Below are 21,751 nucleotides of genomic sequence, written 5' to 3' on the forward strand. Positions count from 1 at the left end.
CTCAGCTTTTTCCAAGATTCTGTAATATTATTTCCTTTTTATACAGATAAAACTAGCAAGTGAAATTTTATATACATGACAAGTACACGCTCTCCAACAAACCATAGGTTAACACACTTATCCTCAAAATGAGTTGGAAAAAAAAAGATAGATCATAAAATAAATCGGCTCACTAACGGTGATCACTTATGTTCTCACGATCAATAATACCAGCCATGGCCAGGATCTCTCTTTCAATTTCAGTGTCTGCGCGTCTTTGTCGAGTGCTTGCTCGCCTCTCAGCTTCTCTTTGTTCAAATTCCCAGGCCAAGAGCTGCCTTCGTCGTGCATCCTCGCCAGCAAGTCCGAACACCTCTACCTCTAATATTTCGAAATAATATGCGAGGCTGTGCTGCTGCCCGAGTTGGTGCTGGAATTCAGAAGCGACAAATCCATCCAGTTCGCCAGGAAGATTATCAACAAAGGTGCCTGCCTGAAGAGAGCTGTTCATGGAGAATCGTCCCCGGGGAGGCGTTGAGTCCTGGGAGGAGGAACGGCGTGAAGTAGGCAGAGCACTATGTAATTTTGGTTTATTTGACCCGCCAAATCGTATCCCAGTTTCCATATCACAGTGGATATAATCGGCTGTACTGCCAGAAGTGGGAAACACTTCAAAGTGCGGTGCGAGTTCAATCAACAGAGTATCGCTGCCTGCCCACCCGGCTCCACTTTTCGACGATCGTTGCCAAGGTGAAGGAATGTAGGCCGCAATTAAAATAGTGCCCTCATTCGGGCTGACACGGGTATCTTGAGGTGCAATTGCTACGGATCCATTAGAAAAATCTGCAGGCGAGCTAAACGAGCTAGGATGTGTAGGGGAGAGTGGGGAGCTACGTGTATCTTCGAGTTTTATCTCCCCCATAACCAGTAGCAAAGTAGGTCCAGGGTACTGAAACACATGCTTCTCAAACCGATTCATACTAAATCCGTGCTTCTCCCCGGAGTATAAGCGGTGCCAATGGCCATCGTGCACCACTTTTGTAGGAAGAGCCCAGGTAAGTAGAGTTGTATAGAACGGTGTGAGTATGTCACTCTCATCAATCTTGGGAAGAATCGCTTCAATCATCTTTGGCGAAAGGGCTGTCAGGTTTCCAAGAAGAAATTTTTCATACAGAAAAGGTGCCAGTACGTCAAACAGATTGGGAGCGTTACGCGTGTACCACTTCGAGAATGTCGCCCAGTCGAGAGTCAGGAGCTCTTCGCACTCCGGGGTGGATACTCGATTCACTCTGGAGAGCATAAAGCTTTGCACAATGAAAGCCAACCTTGATCTGCATTCATTAGAGAAAGAATGCTTATGCGAACTTTCACTGTCGTCAGGAGTCTGGTTAGTGGAGCGTGATTCAGATATCCATAATAAAATGGTGAGAAGCTCCGTCAAATCACTACATCGCACACAAATAGAATCTGTATTCTCGATTGTCGTCTTATCCTCCTCATCAATTTCACGATCCTCAAAAGAAATCCCTAGATCCTTAAGTCCGAGTCCCGACGGTTGATGAGGAGCCTCCTCCTGGCTCATCTGCTCAGGTGTCTTTTCTCCAATTACTGGATTTTCTGTTCTCACCGCATAAGGTGGAGAGGAATGAACCACTGCGATGCTGTCAAATATCAGGCGATTTAACTCGTTTTCCGGTACTATATCCTTTGCTTTACCACAGAGGAGGGCGAGTGCTTTCGCGAGCGAAGTCTCAGAGAGTGGCACCGGACCCGTCTCTGCAAATGAGGGGTATGAAGCTAGCGCGATGAATATTTTGTAGAGGAGCGATCCGCCAACAGCAAGATCATTTGGCAATTCTAGATATTTCTGTAACAAAAAACGTTAAGTGATAGCACATTAGAGCATGCAAAACAAACTTACAACAAAGGCAGGCTCTTCCAAGCATTGAAATCCATCTGAGAATACAGTTTTTAGCTCATCAAATGTCTGCTTCAAAGCATGCCGTTCCACAGGCTTCAACTTCAGCCAGAATTAAAACATTAATCAATTTCATTGAAAGAGCACATCATAAATGCGGAATGGGTACTTTTTTCAACAATCGACCCGTCATGAGCTCATTGGCGCTGGAAGTTGGAGTAGAACTTGATGGTTCAATACTTGATCGCTGACCCATTATAAAAATCGTATGTGAGAACTACGTGAAATAAAAATGGAACGCATCCCGCCAAGATAAATTAAAAAGGAAAATAGAATAACGAAACTACCCTCCTGCCAGTCTGATGCAGAATTCCAATTGGATACGGCCCGAGGACGGTTGAAAGGTATATTAATCGAACCTTTTTGAGGGAAACCGCGAAGGTTTAGCCTTCTAGGCCCCTGGTAGCGAAATTCAATAGCTAACGGTTGTGAAGCAAAAAGGCTCTTAACCTCTTTTTCACGCATCCATATTCTTTTGCAGTTGTTGAAACGCCTAAACATGGGTTTGGTTTGAAGGGTAAACAACACGTGTTTGCCTTTCTCCTAGGCCAAAGTTGTCTTTTTTCAGCCAGGCTGTGGAGTCAAACAGTTACAACCACCACCTGAGTATATTGAAAGGAAACTTTGCAGAATTGTATCAGATAATTACTCTAAATTTCTGGAGAAAGTGCAAATGAGAGATGATAGAGATGTTAATGCGTTGGTTTTGACTCGACTACATTCGCCACTTGGAAAGGTATAGCGCGGTAGTAATGAGCTGATAAAAATTTCACGTACTCATTCGCAAAGTGAATTCACAGTTATTTCTTTGGCCCCCGTCCATTTCTATTTATAAATGGCGGCAACCATAAATTAATACTCTTTACAACGCAAAACTTCAGATTGGACTGATACTGAATCGAAATATTTCTACGTCTGGCAGCGAAATTCAGTAGGAAATTAAGACATAATTACCAACTATCTTGCCTCCTACCCCCCTAATCGGCCATTCCTAATTTTCAAACAAGTACTGTATTTCCTCCGAGGGCATGAGTAAGAAAGTGAATTGTGAGGGCTCCGTCCCTGTGGCTGTGGAGATGTAAGAGTTTGCGGATCTACCTGCAAAAACATTGTTGTATGACTCCTATTCTCGTAAGGAAATATGCAACCCCCACGTTTTGTATATCCACACCCCATGTGCGCTTTCACCCTATTTCGGAGCCGACCCGTTTACAATACGGTCCCAGAGGAAATAGATTCTCGAGAAAAGAGACTTGCCAATAGGGAAGTCAAAACGTGGTTTCTGTAGGTTCCAGAGTTGGAACCACAGAAACCGGATAGAGCCCCATACTTTATGCTCTATGCAGCGAAATTATAGCCAAACAGTAGTTTGGCCACACACGCGCCCTATCTCTTTACCAACTCGGTCGCGCAGTCCTTCCCTAAGAAAAATCCACCAAGCTCCCTTAAACAACTCTTCTATCTTTAGATTTCGCTCGATTCCACCATCATTCCTCGGACCTCTCCGAGTCTTTCTATTTAGCTTTATTTTGGACGAATAGGTAAGAGACACAGGCTGCGTGGACACTGGAGAAACCTAGGTACGGCTTCATTGTGCAGAGATCGTCTATTTAGCCAGAAAACCTTTTGGCACATAAAGTCAGATATCTTCGCCCACTTTTTTCGACACTGTTATTCGATATTGCACTATCTTACACTTACCCGACAACATGCTTGCAGTAAATCCCATTGAGCTAGCGATCAATATTCTCTCTATTATTAGCGGTTGTCTAATGGTGGTCTTTGTCACTTGGCTCCGGTTTTCGCAGCCTGACGTGGCCAACACCGTGTCTTTTAAGCTCTCATTTTGGATTGGCTTGGCGGATGCTATCTATCGCGTAAACATGCTTCCTCTGTTCTCAAAACACAGAACAAAAAGCTCATATCTTTTTCAATTACTAAACTTTGGCAGGGATTTTTCCTATTACGCCAATACCATGATTTGATGGATAGGGTGCTTCCTTCGAATAAAGCACTGTGCCGTTTCTTTTTTTGGACCATGATCTCAATTCCTCTATGGTACCATTGAGAAATTTCTTCGAGAGGCTACAAATATTTGAAATGATTTTGTTTTTTATTTTTCTATAAGGTTTGCGTTTCTCACCACTGCAATTGCCTTCGACTTACATTTGACTTTCATACTGCGGCGGACAGGGCTGAAGAAGATACAGCAATTGTATTTTCCGGTAGCCTCCATTCTTGCTCTTATCATCACGCTACCTGTACTGATTATGGGAAACGTGAGTTGGTCACCTGAACAGGTACCGTGGGAGTCGCTTCTTTGTTTTATGAAACTCGCGCTTATCAAATCCCGTGCTCACAAACTAGCATCACTTCAATACGGACTGGAGTCCGCTGACTCTTATTCTCACCACCATTTTAGAGAACAACCTTTGGATGTGCATCTCTATCGTATACTCCACCATCATTGTGATTCTAATCTTGCTGCGCGCTTTGCGATATCTTCGAGAGGTAAAAAATAGCTGCCTCCACATTGATTCGGGAAACCGACATTCTGAGCGCCGTTTGGTATTTTCTGTTCTACGGATCTTGCTCTATCCCCTCGTGCTCGTACTATGCCAATCTGTTTCATCATTTCAGGCTTGGATCGCAACCCTAAACAAGTTTTCGCACCCAATATACCGGCAGCTCTTCCGAGTTGGAGCCATAACTACAGGGTTGCAGGGGGTGCTAAATCTGCTTGTTTTCTTCATCAATCCAGCGTTTGTGGAGGCGATGGGCAAATTCCCGCCCTTTTCAAGGACGAAATTGCCTAGAGTTCAACCGGGGGACGAATCTAAAGACCAAGCGGTTTAGCAGATTTGGAAATTTTAGAGAGTTGCATGGAGATAGCGGGGTGTTAAGACTATTTCGCATATGCAATGGTGGCATACTACATCGATGATCACATAGCTTAACGGAACCAGCTTATGCACGAGGTTGAAAAATAAATTAAGCTGAAAAAAGGGACAAGCGTCAGGCCGGGATCACTCATATATTATTATTCTATATTGGCATTTGTAGTATAATTTGTTTCAATAACAGCTGAAGTTTGGCATTGCTCTTTCAACTCGAATTGATGGGATTTTCAATGGAGTTAATTAGTTTTCAACTAACTGCTAACATGAAGATTTTGAGAGAGAAGAGCACTACTTGTCTCAGCTCGAGATCGATTTCGATTCATTTGAACCAGGTAACTATATGCTAACTACAGCATAGGCATGATAGAATACATACATAATAAAACATGGCTTTATATTCTAATGATCAAGTTTTATTAAAATTTTTAATCGATTCATGCTAAGTGTATTCTTATAATATATTCCATATGCCTGTATGGGGTGAATCATTAAGAATAGAATAAAAATATATGGCCGAGATTGTGGTAGAGCCGGTAGATCGAATGATTGAATTCGGTCAACTTAAAATGCTCCATTAAGCCACACACATATTTTAAGATTCTTGCGGGAAAAATAGTACAGCTCATCCAATGCTCCCTCCATTTATCGAAGCGTATCTTCCTCCAGCAGAGGATGGCTGGCTTCCGCGCGCCATCCTCTTCGTGTCTGCTCTAGCTTTTACCAACACAGTTGGCAATTTTGTAAATACAAGACTTTCTCGGGAATGTTACGATGTGGAAGCTCGCTCCGGGAAGATAACTCCTCTTGTGTCCCGGCTCTTCGGGACCTGGACCGTGATGTCGGCTGTGGTTCGCGTGTACTGCGCGTATAATATCCGGAACAAGCCGTAAGTAAAGGGATGCCCTCATCAGACTTGCGAGCCGTTGATGTTATATAATTTTCTTATAGGATCTACGATGTTACTATTTGGTCGTACGCGATTGCATTGTTCCATTTTACCTCTGAGATGTTCGTGTTCCGCTCGGCCCAATTGAACCGCGCGACTATGTGGCCATGCATAATTGCCTGTAGGTTTTCCAGCACTTTTTTTGTTATGCACAGTAGTTCTGATCTTTCTTGTTTAATAGCTTCACTGCTCTCGTGGATGGTGTACGAGTACGAGAACTATCTTGGGGTGCCCCTTGTTCGTTAGACTGATCACCTCTATCTTTTATTCTCTTTTCTGCTCTATTTAAGGCCACAATAAAGGGATAGATTCATTTAATTATCTACTAGTTGTCTCGATAAATTTAATGCTTAATAAACTCCTCGACATTCAGCTCCCCTCCCGTCTCAAGGGTGACATGATTTGCCGGGAAATACCCCTCGCCTCTTGAGGTTTTTCCCCTCCACCATTCCCCCTCTCGCTCCATCACCATCACCGCTTCACCCTTTCGTAATGGGAGCTCCTGAGGGCCACGGGAAGCGAAATCGTACAATACACGAGCCTTGATGTCCGGCTGGGTGGAGGAGAACGGGGAATTCAGCTGTCGACGGGAGCGTGTCATTCGAGCAAGTAGATATGGGATTCCAAGCACCAGCGCTATTGTTATCCACCCTCTTCCCCCACTTCCTCCGCCCTCTCCTCGTCCCGGATCTTCGTGTGGACCATTTCCCTCCCCACTCTGTTCCCCATCGCCGTATGTACGTGGAGGCGGCTGAAGTTCCGGTGGGATCTCTCTTCCCCTTAGCTGTAGAAGCCGTCTCCTACACCATCTCCAGATCGCAAACAGACCTAGTCCGCCAAAATAATTCCTTACAATTCCAAACTGCTCCGCCACACCCACCATGGCCATGAATGATGAGTGGGTAGCGAAAAATGTGGATTCGAGCATCTGAGCGAGGCCACTAAATGCGGAGATAACCTGTTCGAGAAGGTGGAATGTCGTTCCGATTCCGGGATCCATGTCTGGTGGTTGATTATATCCCATGCGGTTATAAGGTGAGTAAGAATAAGAGCTAGAATAAGGAGAGTAGTAGCTGCTGGAGAAAGGCGAAGAGTAGCGTGAGTATGTGGAGCCAAACGGTGAAAACGTGGAATTGTATCCGTAGCCCCCATAGCCGCCATAGCCGCCATAGCCCGTCCCGTAGCCGCCATAGCTTGTCCCGTAGCCGCCGTAATTTGTTCCATATCTACTATACCCATTTCCATAATCTGTGATATGCGGATTAACGAAAGGTTAATGAGCGAAAGAGTAGGGTAAGAAAACATTAAGGGCTTAGGGTAATTACTTGAACTATAGGATAGGTCCATATTAGAGGGGCGTTCTGGAACGTCGGGGGCCGCGATCTCGGAGTCGCGAATTGGCTCCGCATCGGAAATGGCTGAACTATTGGCTCTCTCCCATGGTTTTGGTGGCGATGGTATTGCCATTAGATGTTTATTTTTTCATATGATGAGGGAGGGATAATGAAATGCAAGTTGAGGGTACAATTGCCACCGATAATTTATAATAACCAATTCAGCTTGTTGAACGAACGGAAGTGTTGAATATACACACATTATTATAGGAAAATGAAACGAAGCTATAAATAAGAAAAAATTGCCAAGGGATAAAATCATTTGAGAAAAAAACTAATATACACAGGAATAAATTCAGGAAAAAGTGTTCTTGCTCTCAATAGTAGAAACCAATTTCTAATAAAAAGTGTCAAACATGTATATAAACCAAAGAAAAAAGTCCGTGGAGGGTAAATGCAGCATGCGGCGGCATTGTACTATTTGATCTTGGCCAAAAATTCCTCTGCTCTCTTGCGTACTTCCGCCCACTTCCTTCCAGGTTCGTACGCGTTTGATTTGACTCCCTCCATCTCTGTCGCCTCCACGCTTGGAGCTCCATTCATCACGACCACGCCCTTGTCCCTTTCCGCCAATTCATCCTTCTTCGCCGTTGCGTCATACTCACAACGCCACGCGTGCAATCGCTGATGAACTTTCTGTTGGTACAGTGCGATTGAGTTGAGTTGCCCGGGGTGTTTTGCAAGGAATTGCGGAGACGCGTCGGCGTTGCCCAGAGAGATGGCCATTCGTTCGAATAAACGGTCGACGAGCAATCCCCAAACTTTATCAAGCGGCACCCGGTCTAGAAATGATAAATAAAAAAAGATCAGACCAGTAACGAGCCCAACGGAAATCACTCATACTACCTCCTGCAAAATACTTTTCTATCTCCACTGACACCAAATCCTCCTCTCCTATTGCCCTAGCGAACTCCCTATACACCGCTCCCAGTATCTGGTTTGGCTTCAATCCCTTTTCAATGTAGGTGGAAATGTCCAATGTAGGCGGAGAAATCTCAAACTGCCTAGCAAACCAAGCTTCAAACTGCTCGGATTCCATTCCTTGCACTTGAGATCCGAGAGCTCGTGCAATTCCTTGAACCATTTCGTTATAGAGCTCCATTAGCATGACAGAGGCGGTGCCATGACCGATTAAAAAGTGCGAATCATCCGCACGAGGAAGGATTGCAGCGCATTGTCGTGCAGTCCATTCGAAGAGAAAGCGAAATTCTTCAGCGAACTCGTGGAAATTAATACGCTTTGGGGCCGCGGGCACCTCGCTTGACGTGAAACCAAACCAATGGAGTTCATGTTCAAACTGGAGATTGAGCGCTCGAGCGTAGGCATTTTCATCTAGGAGAACGAGTTGGTCATCTCCGAGCGCTCCTTGGAGTCGGAAGGTTTCCAATTGCAGCCATTCAGAATACTACCGAGAAGCACGGCGCCAAAAAAAAAAGGAATAAGAATCATTTCTAAAATGGGTTATGTATTGTTGCAGTCACCTTGTCTAAAATTGTTGCGGTATTGTTCCTGGTCTCTCTGGATGTCCACGCAACCAGCATGACGGGTATCTTTCGGCCTCTACGACTATTGAATTGTTCCATCATAGTCTTGAATTTCGAACATTCGCCAGACCAATATTCGCTATTCGATCATAAGCAAGCTCAGCACTAAAATAACTTGAGTGAATCGCGCTTCAATTGAGTTTACCTCCTCTTTTCAAGGCTAAGTGTGCCAGGCGGTATTGCGGCCAGCTCGTAGATAATTGCAGCAGTTTCCTCAATTGCATCCTAGCATAATGGGGCACGTAATAAGGAAAAATATCAATCGCGTCGCGAAAGCAGGTACTCACCTCGCTCAAACCTATTTCCTCTTTCCTTCCAACTTGTACAATCACATCCACCTTCTTTCCAGAGTCTGTTCGCTCATTCTGCTGATCCTCTCCCATAAACTTATCATGGAGCCAGCGACCATGCTTGTTTCCCTTGTCTTCGGCTAGGGCAACCACAAGCCGCCAATGAATTCTGCCGTCCTCTCGCGCCGATTGGACTCCGCGATAGCGTGGCTCAATGTATTGCTGACGAAGTAGCGAAAGATTGATAGGCCTACGCATTTCTTGAGCCTCGCCAGCCGTCTACAGAAACATTTCAGATTGCGGTGAAAGGAAAGTGGCCAAAATCTAGTGCTGCACCCTACCTTTTCAATATACTCGGCCAGTGCTTTATCTCTGTCTTCGTGTGTCACGCCCAGGTTCTTCTCCAATCCGTACACCATCTTTCTTGGCTCCGTTGCTGGAAGTCTTAGTGCCCCTGCTGCTTTGGCCTGCATCTCCGGGGTTCTAAATATCCTAGGAGGTGGGAGAGAATCAAGCGAGAAGAGTCTTGTTCGCTTTCGCTCCAACTCAGTCTCATGTTCCTGTCGTTGGCGTTCTTTATGTGCACGACGCCGGGTCTCAGCCTGCTGGCGCATAGCTTCTACGACCTTGGGTCCCAGCTCAGCAAGTTCCTCATTGGCACGAGGTGATATAATTTCGTCCAAGGGAGCGGGGGGACGAGAGGTTGCAGGGGTGACTGGTTCATGAGCGCTTCCGTTCAACGGAGCCGAGGAGCTTGGTCTCTGAGGCGTTTGCGGGAATATCTTATCAGCTTCCACAGAAGGCTCTAGCACCTTTGTATTTCTCTCGGCCTCTTCTCGATCTCTTACGCCTGGAAGATTCAGGCCTTTTTCTTCATCAGTTGTTTTCGCTTTTTCCTCCTCCTTCTCTTCCTCCTCCTCCTCTTCATCCAAGCTCTCCTCATCCAAATGATCAATAATGTGCTGACAGGTATAACTTGGTCTGATCACGTATGAGCTGGGCTTAACTTCCTTGTATTTGATCTCTCCCCCATTTCCTATCGTCTCGGACACCTCAGGCGCACGCTTCTTCAACACCAGCTGCTGATACCACTCCGGTTGTTCAGAGGGTGGCGGTGGCGAATTGAGATAGACTGTATTCTTATAGTGAAGTCGGATACGACCTGTAGAGGTGAAATCACGATCCGCGCCTGAGGGCGTTGAGGGTTGATTAGGGAGATCCGCGGTCAATTCCGGGGTGGTTTGCGTGGCAAATTCTCTCGTTGTTTTCGTGGCGACCGGGGACGTGGGTTGCAGAGAAGGTGCCTGACTGAATGGTTTAGTGGGAATAATTTGGTCAGGAGCCACTGGTTGAAGAGTTGGTTTTGACGAGTTTTCTGGTAATTTCGCCCCTAGCCGCGACAATATGGAAGATTTCTCAGCTGGTATTTGCACTGGCAGTGTTTGACCATATAGAGGAACAGTCGCGTTGAGAAGAGCTGGCTTTTCTGGCTGTTGTTGTTGCTGTTGCTGTTGCTGTTGTTGTTGCTGCTGCTGTTGTTGTTGTAGGAAATTTGGCGTGGAAATTGGTTGTAATTGATTTAGAGACTCTTTGTCCCTAGTAGCCACGACGCCTAATTGTGTTTGAGATGCAGAAGAGGTCGGGAATAGAGGTGCAATCTGGGGGGGTTTCTGGTTTAATGGCGGTGCAAAAAGGCCAGTCGCGGTGGCTAAGGTTGCCGGGACAAAAGCTGAGCTAGGGGTGCTTGTGGCGGGAATGTGCGAAAAGAAAGATGAGGGTGCGGTCGAGGCCTTGTTAGATGGCTGCAGAGAAGAGGGTTTGAAGCTGAATGCAGAACTGGATGATTCGGTGACGGGAGTCACCTGTTGAGCGGTTCCAGCGGCAGGTGCAAAAAACTGGGAGGTTTGCGGTGGGGGTGCAACACCGTGCATCTGGAAGCCAGAGGGGGCGGGTATGGCCAAATTTGTCGCTGGTTTTTGGAACGGGGGTGGCTTCTGCGCAAAAGCCGAGGAGAAGTGGGTCGTTTCGGGGGTAGATTGATTGGGCGGAGGAATCACTGGACGCTGCGGGAAAAATGATGGTGCGGCAGGATTCAGTTTTACACCCCCAGTAGCTGCGCTTGTAAACTTTGTCATCTCTACTCCGTTGATAAGCTCAGGATACGAATGTTGACGCATTGCGTCAATGAAATTGCAACGTCGCCGGGGAGGGGGCAAGACCTGGTCTATATTCGATACAATTAAATTAGCTCTACTCATAGCGATATGAGGCGGCGCTTAAGAAAAGGGTAGTTACCACTAAACGTAAGCTTGGATTTCTCATCCAACTTCCCGAACAGGACGCTCTTCATTCCACCAAATCCTCCGCCTGTAACCTCTAGCCCATAGTAGGTGACGAATTCTTCGGCCTCTTCCAGATCGTTGAATTTTAGCATTGACATCAAATCCGCCAAGGGCAGGGCGGCTATTCCACCGCCTCCAGCAGCACCCATTCCCATCCCCTCCACCATGTAACTCGTGTCCCCAGCCCGATTCAAGGCCCTCAAGGCACTTCGCCTGATTTCGGTTATATACGTCTGCACTAAGCACGCCATCGTGAATGGAGTTTCGGGGCTGGCGAGCTCGCGTAAAAGCCTTGTGTAGTAGTTTAGACAGTTTTTACAATTGGGAGGCGGATTACGACCAACGCGTTCATTATTCTTCTGAATTAGACGAGCGAAGAGCAGAGCACGCTCAAAAATTGGATTTTTCTGGATGCTTTCGGGAAGATATTGGGTGAGCATGTAGAGTTCTGGGTCGCGGACATGGATGAGAAGGTAGTAGGCGCGAAACTCTGCCTCATTAGGGCATGCGACGCCTTCTACCCGCAAGTCATCGTAGAATTCTTTTAAGCTCTGTAGGACTGTAGGGTTGAAAACAAAATCGACATTAGCATGCTGAGAGAAGACGATGTAAAATTGGTCTTGGTTAACACTAGCCTTTACGCGTTTGTTCCAGCTCCTGCTCTTCACTAAATGATTGGTCATCACTTAGTGCGTGCAGACATAAAAGATGGTATCTAGCAATGCGCTCGTGCACCTCGACTGCAGAGATATCCCGAATGTTTTGGAGGGTAAAATCCTGGCGAATACCGCGGGTTCGATCCCGAATAAAGCTGTGTGATGAAGCAAGCGTGGGATCTTTAGCGACAATCTCGTTGATGAGGTAATCGAGAGTTTTCTATAGATAAAGAGAGGGTGAATATCGCATGATCTTGAGGAAAAAGGGGTAAGCGAGGGTACCTTTAAGATATGCGGAGGTCGGACATCTGAAGGCAAGGGCTGCTCATTACCAGCGGCAGGGCGATGAAATGTTTTCACAGCGCGGAGGTGGTCAATTCTTTTCGTACCGTCAATCTATATTTCATATATTGGCAATGAAAGAGTGAGAGATGGTTACAAACCAAAAAAATTGAGTGAAACTTACAGATTCATATTTATCCACAAAGCCCTTATATTCTCTCTCCTCTCGCTCATATTCTGGGCACATATCGGTACATGTCCCGACAAAAGTAATGGCGTCCTCCAAACGTCTTGGTTTTTCAGGATCGTCAATTAATCCGAGTCGAATGGCATCTTTTCGTTGTTCTTCGCGTCTACTTTTCAGCTATAGAATAGAGGAGATCAGATGGATGGTTCAATGTGGATTTCTAAGATCAGGTCATCATTTTGATTCCTTTATTGTTTTACCTCTAGGTATCTATTTCCCTCCAACACCTGATTAAATCTTGCATATCGATCTTCCTTCGTGACGACTTTTTTCTGAGAGAGATCGCCTTCAAGCGGATCGTCGGGAAGCGGCTCGGCATCGGCGAATCGATGCGTTTCTCCTCCACGCCAATTACCGCCACGGCGCTTTCCACGCCATGCAGTGCCTCCTCCCGTTCCGCGCTTTCCACGGCGACCTCCTCGATCCATGGTCAAAGACGCGAGATTTGACCGTACTAAAATTGAAACAAGGTAGAAACAACAAAGAGCTCTACAGCAATGAAACTGGATGTTTTCTCTCGCCACGTAGAAGAGGATGGCTAGAGGGATGCTAGAGTATAAAATGAAATAAAATCCTCTATTTTGGCATGCACGATCTACTTCTCGTCAAGCGAAAAATCAAATACGAAATTGAAAATTGGGATAACAGACGAGTTTAGGATAGGTGGGATACTTGGATGTGGCTTATAATGGATGGGGATGCCTATCCGTTTTGGATATAGAAGGTAGCCATGTGATATTCTCGAAAGGTTTATTAGGACCATAATCCAGAACGCGGTGTCAAAGCACCACGTGAAACACGAAATTTTCCAACTTTAATTTAAACCAAGGTAAAATTCCACTTGTCTTCTCCCAAAGTGTGGACCTCCCCCATCCCATCTCTCCATTCATTTCTATGCCTAGCAAGAAGTTTAGCTATAGCACGGAGCTGCCAGGGGAGCCGGCGCCCGGAGAAGCTCGAGTCCGTCGCCATACGAAGTTCCCGGATATTGTCTCCACTCCGGCTCCGAATGTGCATACCCTTTACGACCATTTCCTAAGTGCCGTAGAGCGCTACACTCATCGTAATTGTTTTGGCTACCGCGAGGTCATTGCCATTATTGAGGAGGAGAAAGAGATTTCCAAGATTGTTGATGGAAAGGAACAAATGGAGAAGAAAGTGTGGAAGTATTTCCAGCTCTCCGAATATAAGTATGTGAGCTATACACAAGCAAAAACCATCGCTTTGAACATTGGGCGGGGGCTCCGGAAACTAGGCATGACGGAGAAGCAGTGTGTGGAGATATTTGCGCAAACGAGCAAAGATTGGATTTTGATGGCACTTGGTAAACACTCAAAAGGTCGCAAGGCACTGGGCCTTGCGCACTCCTTCTTCCCCCTACCCTCGAAAGGTCCTGGTTTACTAACCGTGTCTTGGTGATAGGAACCATTTCACAAAACATGTATATCTCCACGGCTTATGAATCGCTGGGAGAGGAGGGCCTACTCTATTCGCTAAAGGAGGTTGAAGCCGTGGCCCTCTTCACGAATGCGGAGCTTCTCAAGACGGTTAGAAGCGTGGCCCCCGACTGCCCTAGCCTCAAGATCATCGTCTATAATGGCAAGGCGAAACAAGAGGATCTCGCAGGCCTCTCTGACTGGCAGGTCGTTTCCTTCGAGGAGCTTCAACAGCTGGGCGAGGAGAACCCCGTCGACCCAGTGCCACCTAAAGCGGACGATTTGATGTGCATCATGTACACAAGCGGGAGTACGGGGAATCCAAAGGGCGTCATCCTAACGCACTCCAACTTTATCGCTGCGCTAGCGGGGATAAGCAAGACACTCGGCCCCTATGTTAAACCGGATGACACCATTCTCGCGTATCTTCCCCTGGCCCACGTCCTTGAGCTACTGCTCGAAACGGTGTGCCTGGGCTTTGGAATCACGCTTGGCTACGGGAGCCCAAAGACCCTCACCGATTCGTCTGTTCGCAAATGCCAAGGCGACATGAAGGCTTTCCGGCCCTCGTTGTTGGTCGGAGTGCCCACGGTGTTTGAGACGATCCGGAAAGGCGTGCTGGCGCAAGTGCACCGGGGATCCTCTCTGGTCCAGATGGCCTTCCATGGCGCCTATTGGGTCAAATCCCGGTCCTTGAAAAGGCAGCTCAAGAGCGTCGCCAAATTGATGGACGCCATTGTGTTCCGCAAGCTGAAGCAGCAGACGGGTGGACGGCTTCGCCTAGCGATCTCGGGCGGTGCGCCGCTTAGCCGCGAGACGCAGCACTTCTTGACGGTTGCCCTCTGCCCCATTCTACAGGGATACGGAATGACGGAGTCGAGCGGCATGTGCACCGTGATGACACCCGACCTTTTGGACTACAGCACCGTTGGTGCCCCGCAGCCATGCGTGGAGATCAAATTGGTGGATGTCGAGGAGGCAGGCTACCGCACCTCGGACAATCCGCCTCGCGGAGAGGTGTGGATCCGGGGTCCAAGTGTTTGCAAGGGATACTTTAAAAACCCCGAGCTCACCGCCGAAACCATCACCGAGGATGGCTGGCTCAAGACCGGCGATATCGGCATGTGGCGGCATGACGGCTATCTCACCCTCATCGATCGAAAGAAGAATCTCGTGAAGCTGGCGCATGGAGAGTATATCGCCCTCGAACGTCTCGAGTCGATCTACAAGTCAAGCATCTACGTGGTCAATCTGTGTGTGTACGCCGATCCGGAGTGCAATCGCCCCGTTGCTCTTGTGCACCCGGATGAGAACCGGATTCGCGATCTGGCCGCGGCCAAGGGCATCCAGGAGAAGAGTTTTGCGGCGTTGTGCCAGAATGAAGAAATAAAGCGCGAAGTGCTTGCTTCTATCTCGGCCGAGGGCAAGAAGGCCAAATTCAAATCGCCGGAATACTTGGCGGCGCTGCATCTGTGTTCCGAGGAGTGGACCGCGGAGAACAACATGCTGACGGCGGCGCAGAAGCTGCGTCGGCGAGAGATCTCAGAGCGATATCGTGGCGAGATTCAGAAGATGTAAATAGGATCGCTCTAATACTTGCGCGAATCTCTACTAATCGCACGAGCTTTTTTCATAGGCTACCGTCTGCCCGAAAGAATTAACTCTGACTGAAGAGTGCAGGTTGAGGGTGTCTCCTTTTTACAGGTCCTTCTTCGCGTATACCCCCCAGTAGCAACCCCCGTTTTCCCCTTAGTCTTAATGTTCTCTGTGTTTTTTATTTAATCCCTACCGTTCTTGTTTGATTTAATGTGCCAGAGCGGCTGGATCGCTCCTCCAGCTCGCCCCACCTCTTACCCTAATAATAATAATGATGATGATGATGATGTGTTTCGCCTGATTTCCGAAGCGGTCTGAAACTCGGTCCACGTGCTCACGCATGGCAATGCCAGAAACCCCAGCCGGGCAACCCGCTCTGGCTTGGTCACCGCATCTGAAAAAAAAAAAAAACTGCGGCCTCACCAATTTCCCGCAAAATTGTGTGGTCGCAGTTCCGGATCTCTGCGCACTTTTACAAATATGGAAGAGGAAAACAACATAAAATGGAGGTAAAATTAAAATTTTCCCCGCAGCTTCGCAACCTTTGTTCCCTTTTCTCTTCTCCCAGCCGAACTCGTCAGACACGCTCTCTCACCTCTGCTGCTGAACACCGCTCCCTGCTCTCGTGCATTTTTCCTTGTCTTCCCTGTAAATATCCAGCACTTGCTTGCTTGTCGTCACCATGAATGCATTTCCGTCCAACTTTGGCCTTGGTAATGTAGAGCGACTGTCGATTCCGAGTGTTGCGCCCTCCTTACTGACCCCCTCCACCCTAGGTACCTCTGGCGGGATGAAGCGGAAGTGTGGAGCCGAGTACGAGCAGGTATGTAGCATGGCCATGCTCCCTTTGCCCCCACCATTTCCCTCTTGTCTCCCCTGCTCTTGCTTTTCTGCTCTCCTTGTTTTCTCGTATTCACCGCTCTTTTTCATTCGGAACAGAGCATGAACAAACGCCTCAACTCGACTCCAGCCACCGAAGTGCAATTTGCTTGGCCGTTTTTCCCTGAGCGTGAGTCGGCTCCCCCGACTCCGATGGAGGAGCTCGAGACTGAAGGCACGCAGCTCCCGCCTGCAATCACCATTGCCAATCCGGACTACCGCCCCCTCCCGCCAGACTTGCTGCAAAAACTATCTGCTGGCCAGACGTGCAGCAATTGGAAGTATTGCGTGAATGGGGGCGGGTTTTGAGCGAGAATGTAGTTTGCAATGGCGTTTTCCCAATGTACAGATAATCCCCTTCTTGTAGTTTTTGAAATCCGAGTTAAATTAAGTGGCAAGCAACAATTGCATGACAAGTCTCCTGTTGTTTTTGCTTGACATTTGTGCACTGCCGTGAGGGAATTTAATCACGGGGTTTGTAGGAGTTGCATAGAAATGAATAAATCGCATGTTGCCTTAATGCCATGCAGGCCAATGCTGCAAATGGCCCAGCAATCCAAGGCGAGGAATTTCCAGCATCGGACAGCGACTCTTCACTTTAAGCGCTAGCCTGATAGCTGCAGTTAGGGTGGGGCCGCCATGGTGCAGGAGAGCAATTGGAAGAGTGCGGTAAAATGAGGCCATGCAGGAGTTACCAGAGAGAGCCCAAACAGAAAAAGTCGAGTCGACTCTACAGGCTCGATTTTACCGACTCTCACTATCGAAGGAGAGGCCGCGATAGGCCAAGTGGGACTACGGATAAAAATTCTGACTAAGCTTCCAGAGTGGGTGAGCCACGGGCAATCGGAGCTCAATCCCAAGAGTCGACTCGGATTTTCCTGCTGCTGCCGCTGCTGCTGCTGACGTCGTGGGGAGGGGGGCCGGCCTCAGCCATACCCACAAATCGAGCGTGGATTCTGCTACGCCCGAAAGGCAGCCTCCTCTGCACGCCGGTGGTAGGCTCCGATTGATGCACCCAAGCCTCCCATTGCGGCACCCTAAACAGGACTGCCGCTTCTATAAAAAGAAGCCTGTTCAAACACTCGGAACAAGCCCCACTCTTGGCCACGGCCCCAGCATAAAGCGAGCATTCAAACCTTCATAGCCTCTCACGAGGTCATCGAGCACGCTGGATCTCGGGCATCGCCTCCTTGGCATTTCTTTCAGCGAGCCATCGCGTGAATTGGGGATTTCGGAGGCCAAGGGTCACGGCTGGACGATTTTTCCAGATAATTTTTGATCTCACTGATAACCGAACTTGATTAAAATTGAGGATTGTACTTCCTCAGGCGTGCGGTTTTTCTTCTCCCCATAATAACAATATTATGCATTCATAGGGCCTCCTCTTCTCTCCCCCTCTCCCCCATCCATAATTATAGCATCCTAGATCCCATCGAATGGCCCATTTATTATAAACGCATTCCCTCTTCCACTTTCCAAGCCCCTCTTCTTAATATCGATAGACTAATTGCCCTTCTGTGATGAGATTAAGGCGCTCGCAACGCAACCCCAACACTGTGCTCACTTCAAAAGAGGGCGCGTCGCCTCAGCCTTTGCCCCCTCAATACAATCCCTCCCTCCACAAAAATGCCCTCCCACACGCCTCGCTGCACCCCGCTCCACATCCGCATCCTCCCCATGCGCAACGTCGTCGCTTCCCCTACGTGCGGCGGAAGCGTTCTACCACGCTAAACCCTACCGTGTCTGTTGATCCCAACCCTACTAATGGAGCCCACCCGCGACGCACCTTCCTCCTCCGCCAGGTTCGCCGAAAACCATCTATGCCAACTATCGCCCCCAATCCCCACCATTCCCAAGCACCTCCCGCGCGAAGGCGATTCCAGATTATACGCAGGAAACGAAGTACGAATTTAACCAGCCCCGCTGTGAAATCTAAGCCTACGCACATGTTTTTCCGGCGGAGAAGGCCGGCTGACAATGGGCCCGATGCTCCGGAAGCTATCGCGACGATAAAGGCGATGCCTACTGGAAGAGCAATGGACTCGGCTCCTCTCAGCGCCAGTTCTTCTCCTGAGCCCATTCCCCCCTCTCACCCGCCTTCCACCCCGATCTCAGGCGCGGCGACCAACGGAGCGGCAAGGACGGCTCATAGACGCAACCGCCAGTTTTTCCGCCGTCGTCGCGGCTCGATACCGGGCGACCCCACTCTTACTCTTAGAGTGGCCATTATTCAGGCACGGAACCTGGCAGCAAAGGATCGCAATGGCCTCTCCGATCCCTATGCGGTTCTCAACACTGGATTCGAACTGCATCAGACGCACGTGGTGCCCAAATCACTGCACCCTCAATGGTACAACGAATTCGACCTTCGCCTTAAGCCGCATCGTTGGCCTCATCGCATCGCTATTACCCTGTGGGACAAGGATCGATTTGGCCGCGACTTCCTGGGAGAAGTATCTATTCCCCTCAATGCGATACTGGATCTGAACTGCGAGGATCCTGTGCTTGCCTATGACGATCCGCGGAATGGACCACGGTGGTTCGTGCTAAAAGGGAGGAGTAAGAAAAGACGGGATGTGGAGGTGAGCGGTCAGGTCCAACTGAAGTTTGGGCTGGTGGGCGGGCTCCCAAGCAAGGAATGGGTGACAATGTGTGAAAAGATGCTTGAAAGAGTCGCTGAAATATCGACGTCTCTTTCACGATCCATAGGTTCGTAAGCGCTGACATTTTACATGTATCTTGGTTATCGAGACGGCTTGGTCCTCATCGACTTTTGTATTTTCTACCCACTAGATTCACCTGCCGCCTCTCCGCAAACATTCAAAATGCGAAAGAAGACAAAGCCTGGTCGTGCCCTTCACGCCACATTCAACCAAAACTTATTGGGGTCGGTTTTCATCGAGGTGGTATCGGCGTCCGATCTCCCCCCAGAGCGTAACGTTACTCGTACCGGTTTCGATATGGACCCGTTCGTCGTCATTTGTTTCGGGCACAAAACCTTCCGCACTCGCGTTATCCGGCACAACCTGAATCCCACCTGGAACGAGAAGCTCTTCTTGCATCTGACCGAGTCAGAATTGAAGTATGCCCTGCGATTTGCCGTTTATGACTGGGACAAGATTAGTGGGAATGATTTTGTTGGATATGCGGAGGTGAAAATCCTGGACATTATCGCGTCGTCTGAGAGGAAATGGTCTGCCAACGGAGGAGGAGGAGGAGGAGGGGCAGCAGGCGAGGGCGAGCGTGAGAGCATTGACCAGGATATGGAGCTACATCGTGTGCCGCTCCAGCTCGCTAACCATAAATGGCGCGACAAGCACCAGCCCATGCTCACCTTCCGCGCGCGATTCGTGCCATACCAGCAGATCCGACGCCAATTCTGGTACGCCCTCATCAAGCAATATGACCTCAGCGAGGATGGGATGATGAGCCGGGTGGAGGTCGTCTCCATGCTGGACTCGTTGGGCTCCACGCTCCATGCCAACACCGTTTCAGGCTTCTTCACGCGGTACGGCAAGAACCCCGTGAGTGGAACGCTGACTTACGAGGAGCTCATCGAATGCCTTGAGAAGCAGCTGATCAAGGATGACGAAAAAAGCCTCAAGCTGAGTGGCGGAATGGACCAATACTTGAGCGAGAGCGAGGAGGGGATCTCGGACATTGAAATAGACGAGAATGAGAGCCCACCACTGGAGCCGTTGTCATTGAATCTGATGCTGATGTCTGCCGGCGAAAACGAGATCGGTGACTCAAGTGCGACGGCAAGTGACGACAATGGGAAAGCATCCAGCGACTCTGAAGTGGTGCTCTGCGAGGAGCCGGAGGACATGGGCGAACAGATCGTGCCCAATCTGGCGGATGATTCCGAAATAGAGACCATAGCATGCGAAGCCACCGCGGTGCCAGAAGAGGGCGAAATGAAGCTTGCCAACGAGGTGTGCGAAGAGGAGGACTGGGAGCTGGTCGGTCCGGCCGCGCAGACGCCTGATTCCACCGTGGAGCGCGTAATTCGCGTCCAGGAATGCCCGATCTGCCATAAACCCAAGCTGGGTCGCCGCACCGAGATGGACATTGTGACGCATGTTGCTATCTGCGCGAGCAATGATTGGGTTAAGGGGGTAGATCAGTTTTTGCTTGGAAACTTCGTGACCGAGGCGCATGCCCAACGAAAGTGGCTGGTCAAATTGGTGAGTCGGGTCGGTTATGGTGGATACCAGGTGGGCAAGGTAGGTTCAAGCAAGGATTTGGCCCACAGGACGAGAACGGCCGATTGACCCTTTTTCTCTGTGCATATTTCTTCGCTTTTTAGAACAATGCAAACATAATTGTCCAAGACCGCGCAACGGGCCAACTCATCGAAGAAAAAATGGCCGTTTACATCCGACTAGGCATGCGTCTCCTCTACAAAGGCATGAAGACGGGGGTCGAGTCACGCACCGCGCAGCGCCTGCTCACCAACATGACCCTGAAGCAGGGGCGCAAGTTCGACCACCCCAATAGCGTGAGGCAAATCAAATCATTCATCAACTTCCACAAGCTGGACATGTCCGAGGTGGCCGAGCCACTTGAGAACTTCCGCACCTTTAACGAGTTCTTTTACCGGAAACTCAAGAAAGAGGCGCGGCCGTGTGAGCACCCGGAGGATCCAAGGGTGGCGGTGAGCCCGGCGGACTGCCGTATGATATGCTTTCCGACCATCAAGGACGCCACACGGCTGTGGATCAAAGGCATCCACTTCAGCATTGAGCGGCTCTTGGGCGATGCGGAGGAGGCCAAGCGCTACATTGGAGGGAGTCTGGCGATTTTCCGCCTGGCTCCCCAGGACTACCACCGTTTCCACTCGCCCGTGGACGGCGTTTTGTCCGAGTTCAAGTGGATCGAGGGCAAATACTACACGGTGAACCCGATGGCCATCCGCTCGACTTTGGATGTGTTCGGGGAGAACGCACGTGCCGTGGGGTACATTGATTCGCCGAAATTCGGAAGGGTTGCGATTGTGCCTGTGGGGGCCATGATGGTCGGCTCCATCGTGATCACGGCGCAAGCGGGGCCGATTAAGCGGACCGATGAGCTTGGCTATTTTGCATTCGGAGGAAGTACGCTGGTTGTTCTCTTCCCCCCGGGCCGAATGAAGTTCGACCGTGACTTGGTGGAAAACGCGGAGAAAACCCTGGAAACCCTTGTGCGCGTCGGGAACCGTGTGGGCGTAGCCATGAGCGAAAAGAGCGGAGAAAAGGAAAAAAGTGTATGAATACGGTACTGCGACCCCCATTTATCAAACA

At 49.0% G+C, this 21,751-nt stretch overlaps 9 protein-coding genes across 9 annotated transcripts; 6 read left to right on the forward strand and 3 right to left on the reverse strand.

The window, feature by feature from the left end:
• Nucleotides 1-172: 172 nt before the first annotated feature.
• VTP21DRAFT_8417 (uncharacterized protein) lies at nt 173-2,153 on the reverse strand (the record flags this gene model as incomplete). Its single annotated transcript, XM_069399265.1, has 3 exons — nt 173-1,846; nt 1,901-1,999; nt 2,067-2,153. The coding sequence occupies 3 exons, from the start codon at nt 2,151-2,153 to the stop codon at nt 173-175; spliced, it is 1,860 nt and encodes a 619-aa protein (XP_069254699.1).
• Nucleotides 2,154-3,666: 1,513 nt separating this feature from the next.
• On the forward strand, nt 3,667-4,813 carry VTP21DRAFT_8418 (uncharacterized protein; the record flags this gene model as incomplete). Its single annotated transcript, XM_069399266.1, has 4 exons — nt 3,667-3,834; nt 3,909-4,015; nt 4,086-4,257; nt 4,325-4,813. 4 exons carry the CDS (start codon nt 3,667-3,669, stop codon nt 4,811-4,813), a joined length of 936 nt encoding a protein of 311 aa, XP_069254700.1.
• A 673-nt stretch (nt 4,814-5,486) lies between these two features.
• VTP21DRAFT_8419 (uncharacterized protein) lies at nt 5,487-6,049 on the forward strand (the record flags this gene model as incomplete). The annotated part of the gene is made up of 3 exons (XM_069399267.1): nt 5,487-5,743; nt 5,806-5,924; nt 5,985-6,049. The coding sequence occupies 3 exons, from the start codon at nt 5,487-5,489 to the stop codon at nt 6,047-6,049; spliced, it is 441 nt and encodes a 146-aa protein (XP_069254701.1).
• Nucleotides 6,050-6,146: 97 nt separating this feature from the next.
• Nucleotides 6,147-7,270, reverse strand: VTP21DRAFT_8420 (uncharacterized protein; the record flags this gene model as incomplete). Its single annotated transcript, XM_069399269.1, has 2 exons — nt 6,147-7,051; nt 7,129-7,270. 2 exons carry the CDS (start codon nt 7,268-7,270, stop codon nt 6,147-6,149), a joined length of 1,047 nt encoding a protein of 348 aa, XP_069254702.1.
• A 344-nt stretch (nt 7,271-7,614) lies between these two features.
• On the reverse strand, nt 7,615-12,986 carry VTP21DRAFT_8421 (uncharacterized protein; the record flags this gene model as incomplete). The annotated part of the gene is made up of 11 exons (XM_069399270.1): nt 7,615-7,979; nt 8,044-8,602; nt 8,679-8,820; nt 8,887-8,966; nt 9,029-9,310; nt 9,373-11,255; nt 11,327-11,932; nt 12,009-12,249; nt 12,312-12,425; nt 12,496-12,675; nt 12,759-12,986. 11 exons carry the CDS (start codon nt 12,984-12,986, stop codon nt 7,615-7,617), a joined length of 4,680 nt encoding a protein of 1,559 aa, XP_069254703.1.
• A 466-nt stretch (nt 12,987-13,452) lies between these two features.
• On the forward strand, nt 13,453-15,655 carry VTP21DRAFT_8422 (uncharacterized protein; the record flags this gene model as incomplete). Its single annotated transcript, XM_069399271.1, has 3 exons — nt 13,453-13,882; nt 13,981-15,568; nt 15,631-15,655. The coding sequence occupies 3 exons, from the start codon at nt 13,453-13,455 to the stop codon at nt 15,653-15,655; spliced, it is 2,043 nt and encodes a 680-aa protein (XP_069254704.1).
• Nucleotides 15,656-16,272: 617 nt separating this feature from the next.
• On the forward strand, nt 16,273-16,778 carry VTP21DRAFT_8423 (uncharacterized protein; the record flags this gene model as incomplete). Its single annotated transcript, XM_069399272.1, has 3 exons — nt 16,273-16,303; nt 16,367-16,413; nt 16,530-16,778. 3 exons carry the CDS (start codon nt 16,273-16,275, stop codon nt 16,776-16,778), a joined length of 327 nt encoding a protein of 108 aa, XP_069254705.1.
• Nucleotides 16,779-17,143: 365 nt separating this feature from the next.
• VTP21DRAFT_8424 (uncharacterized protein) lies at nt 17,144-17,613 on the forward strand (the record flags this gene model as incomplete). The annotated part of the gene is made up of 2 exons (XM_069399273.1): nt 17,144-17,255; nt 17,333-17,613. 2 exons carry the CDS (start codon nt 17,144-17,146, stop codon nt 17,611-17,613), a joined length of 393 nt encoding a protein of 130 aa, XP_069254706.1.
• A 376-nt stretch (nt 17,614-17,989) lies between these two features.
• VTP21DRAFT_8425 (uncharacterized protein) lies at nt 17,990-21,720 on the forward strand (the record flags this gene model as incomplete). Its single annotated transcript, XM_069399274.1, has 3 exons — nt 17,990-19,178; nt 19,263-20,695; nt 20,779-21,720. The coding sequence occupies 3 exons, from the start codon at nt 17,990-17,992 to the stop codon at nt 21,718-21,720; spliced, it is 3,564 nt and encodes a 1,187-aa protein (XP_069254707.1).
• Between the last annotated feature and the right edge of the window lie 31 nt (nt 21,721-21,751).

Source organism: Calcarisporiella thermophila (genome assembly GCF_041956535.1).
Source record: "Calcarisporiella thermophila strain CBS 279.70 unplaced genomic scaffold VTP21scaffold_4, whole genome shotgun sequence".
NCBI classification, from domain to species: Eukaryota; Fungi; Calcarisporiellomycota; class Calcarisporiellomycetes; order Calcarisporiellales; family Calcarisporiellaceae; genus Calcarisporiella; species Calcarisporiella thermophila.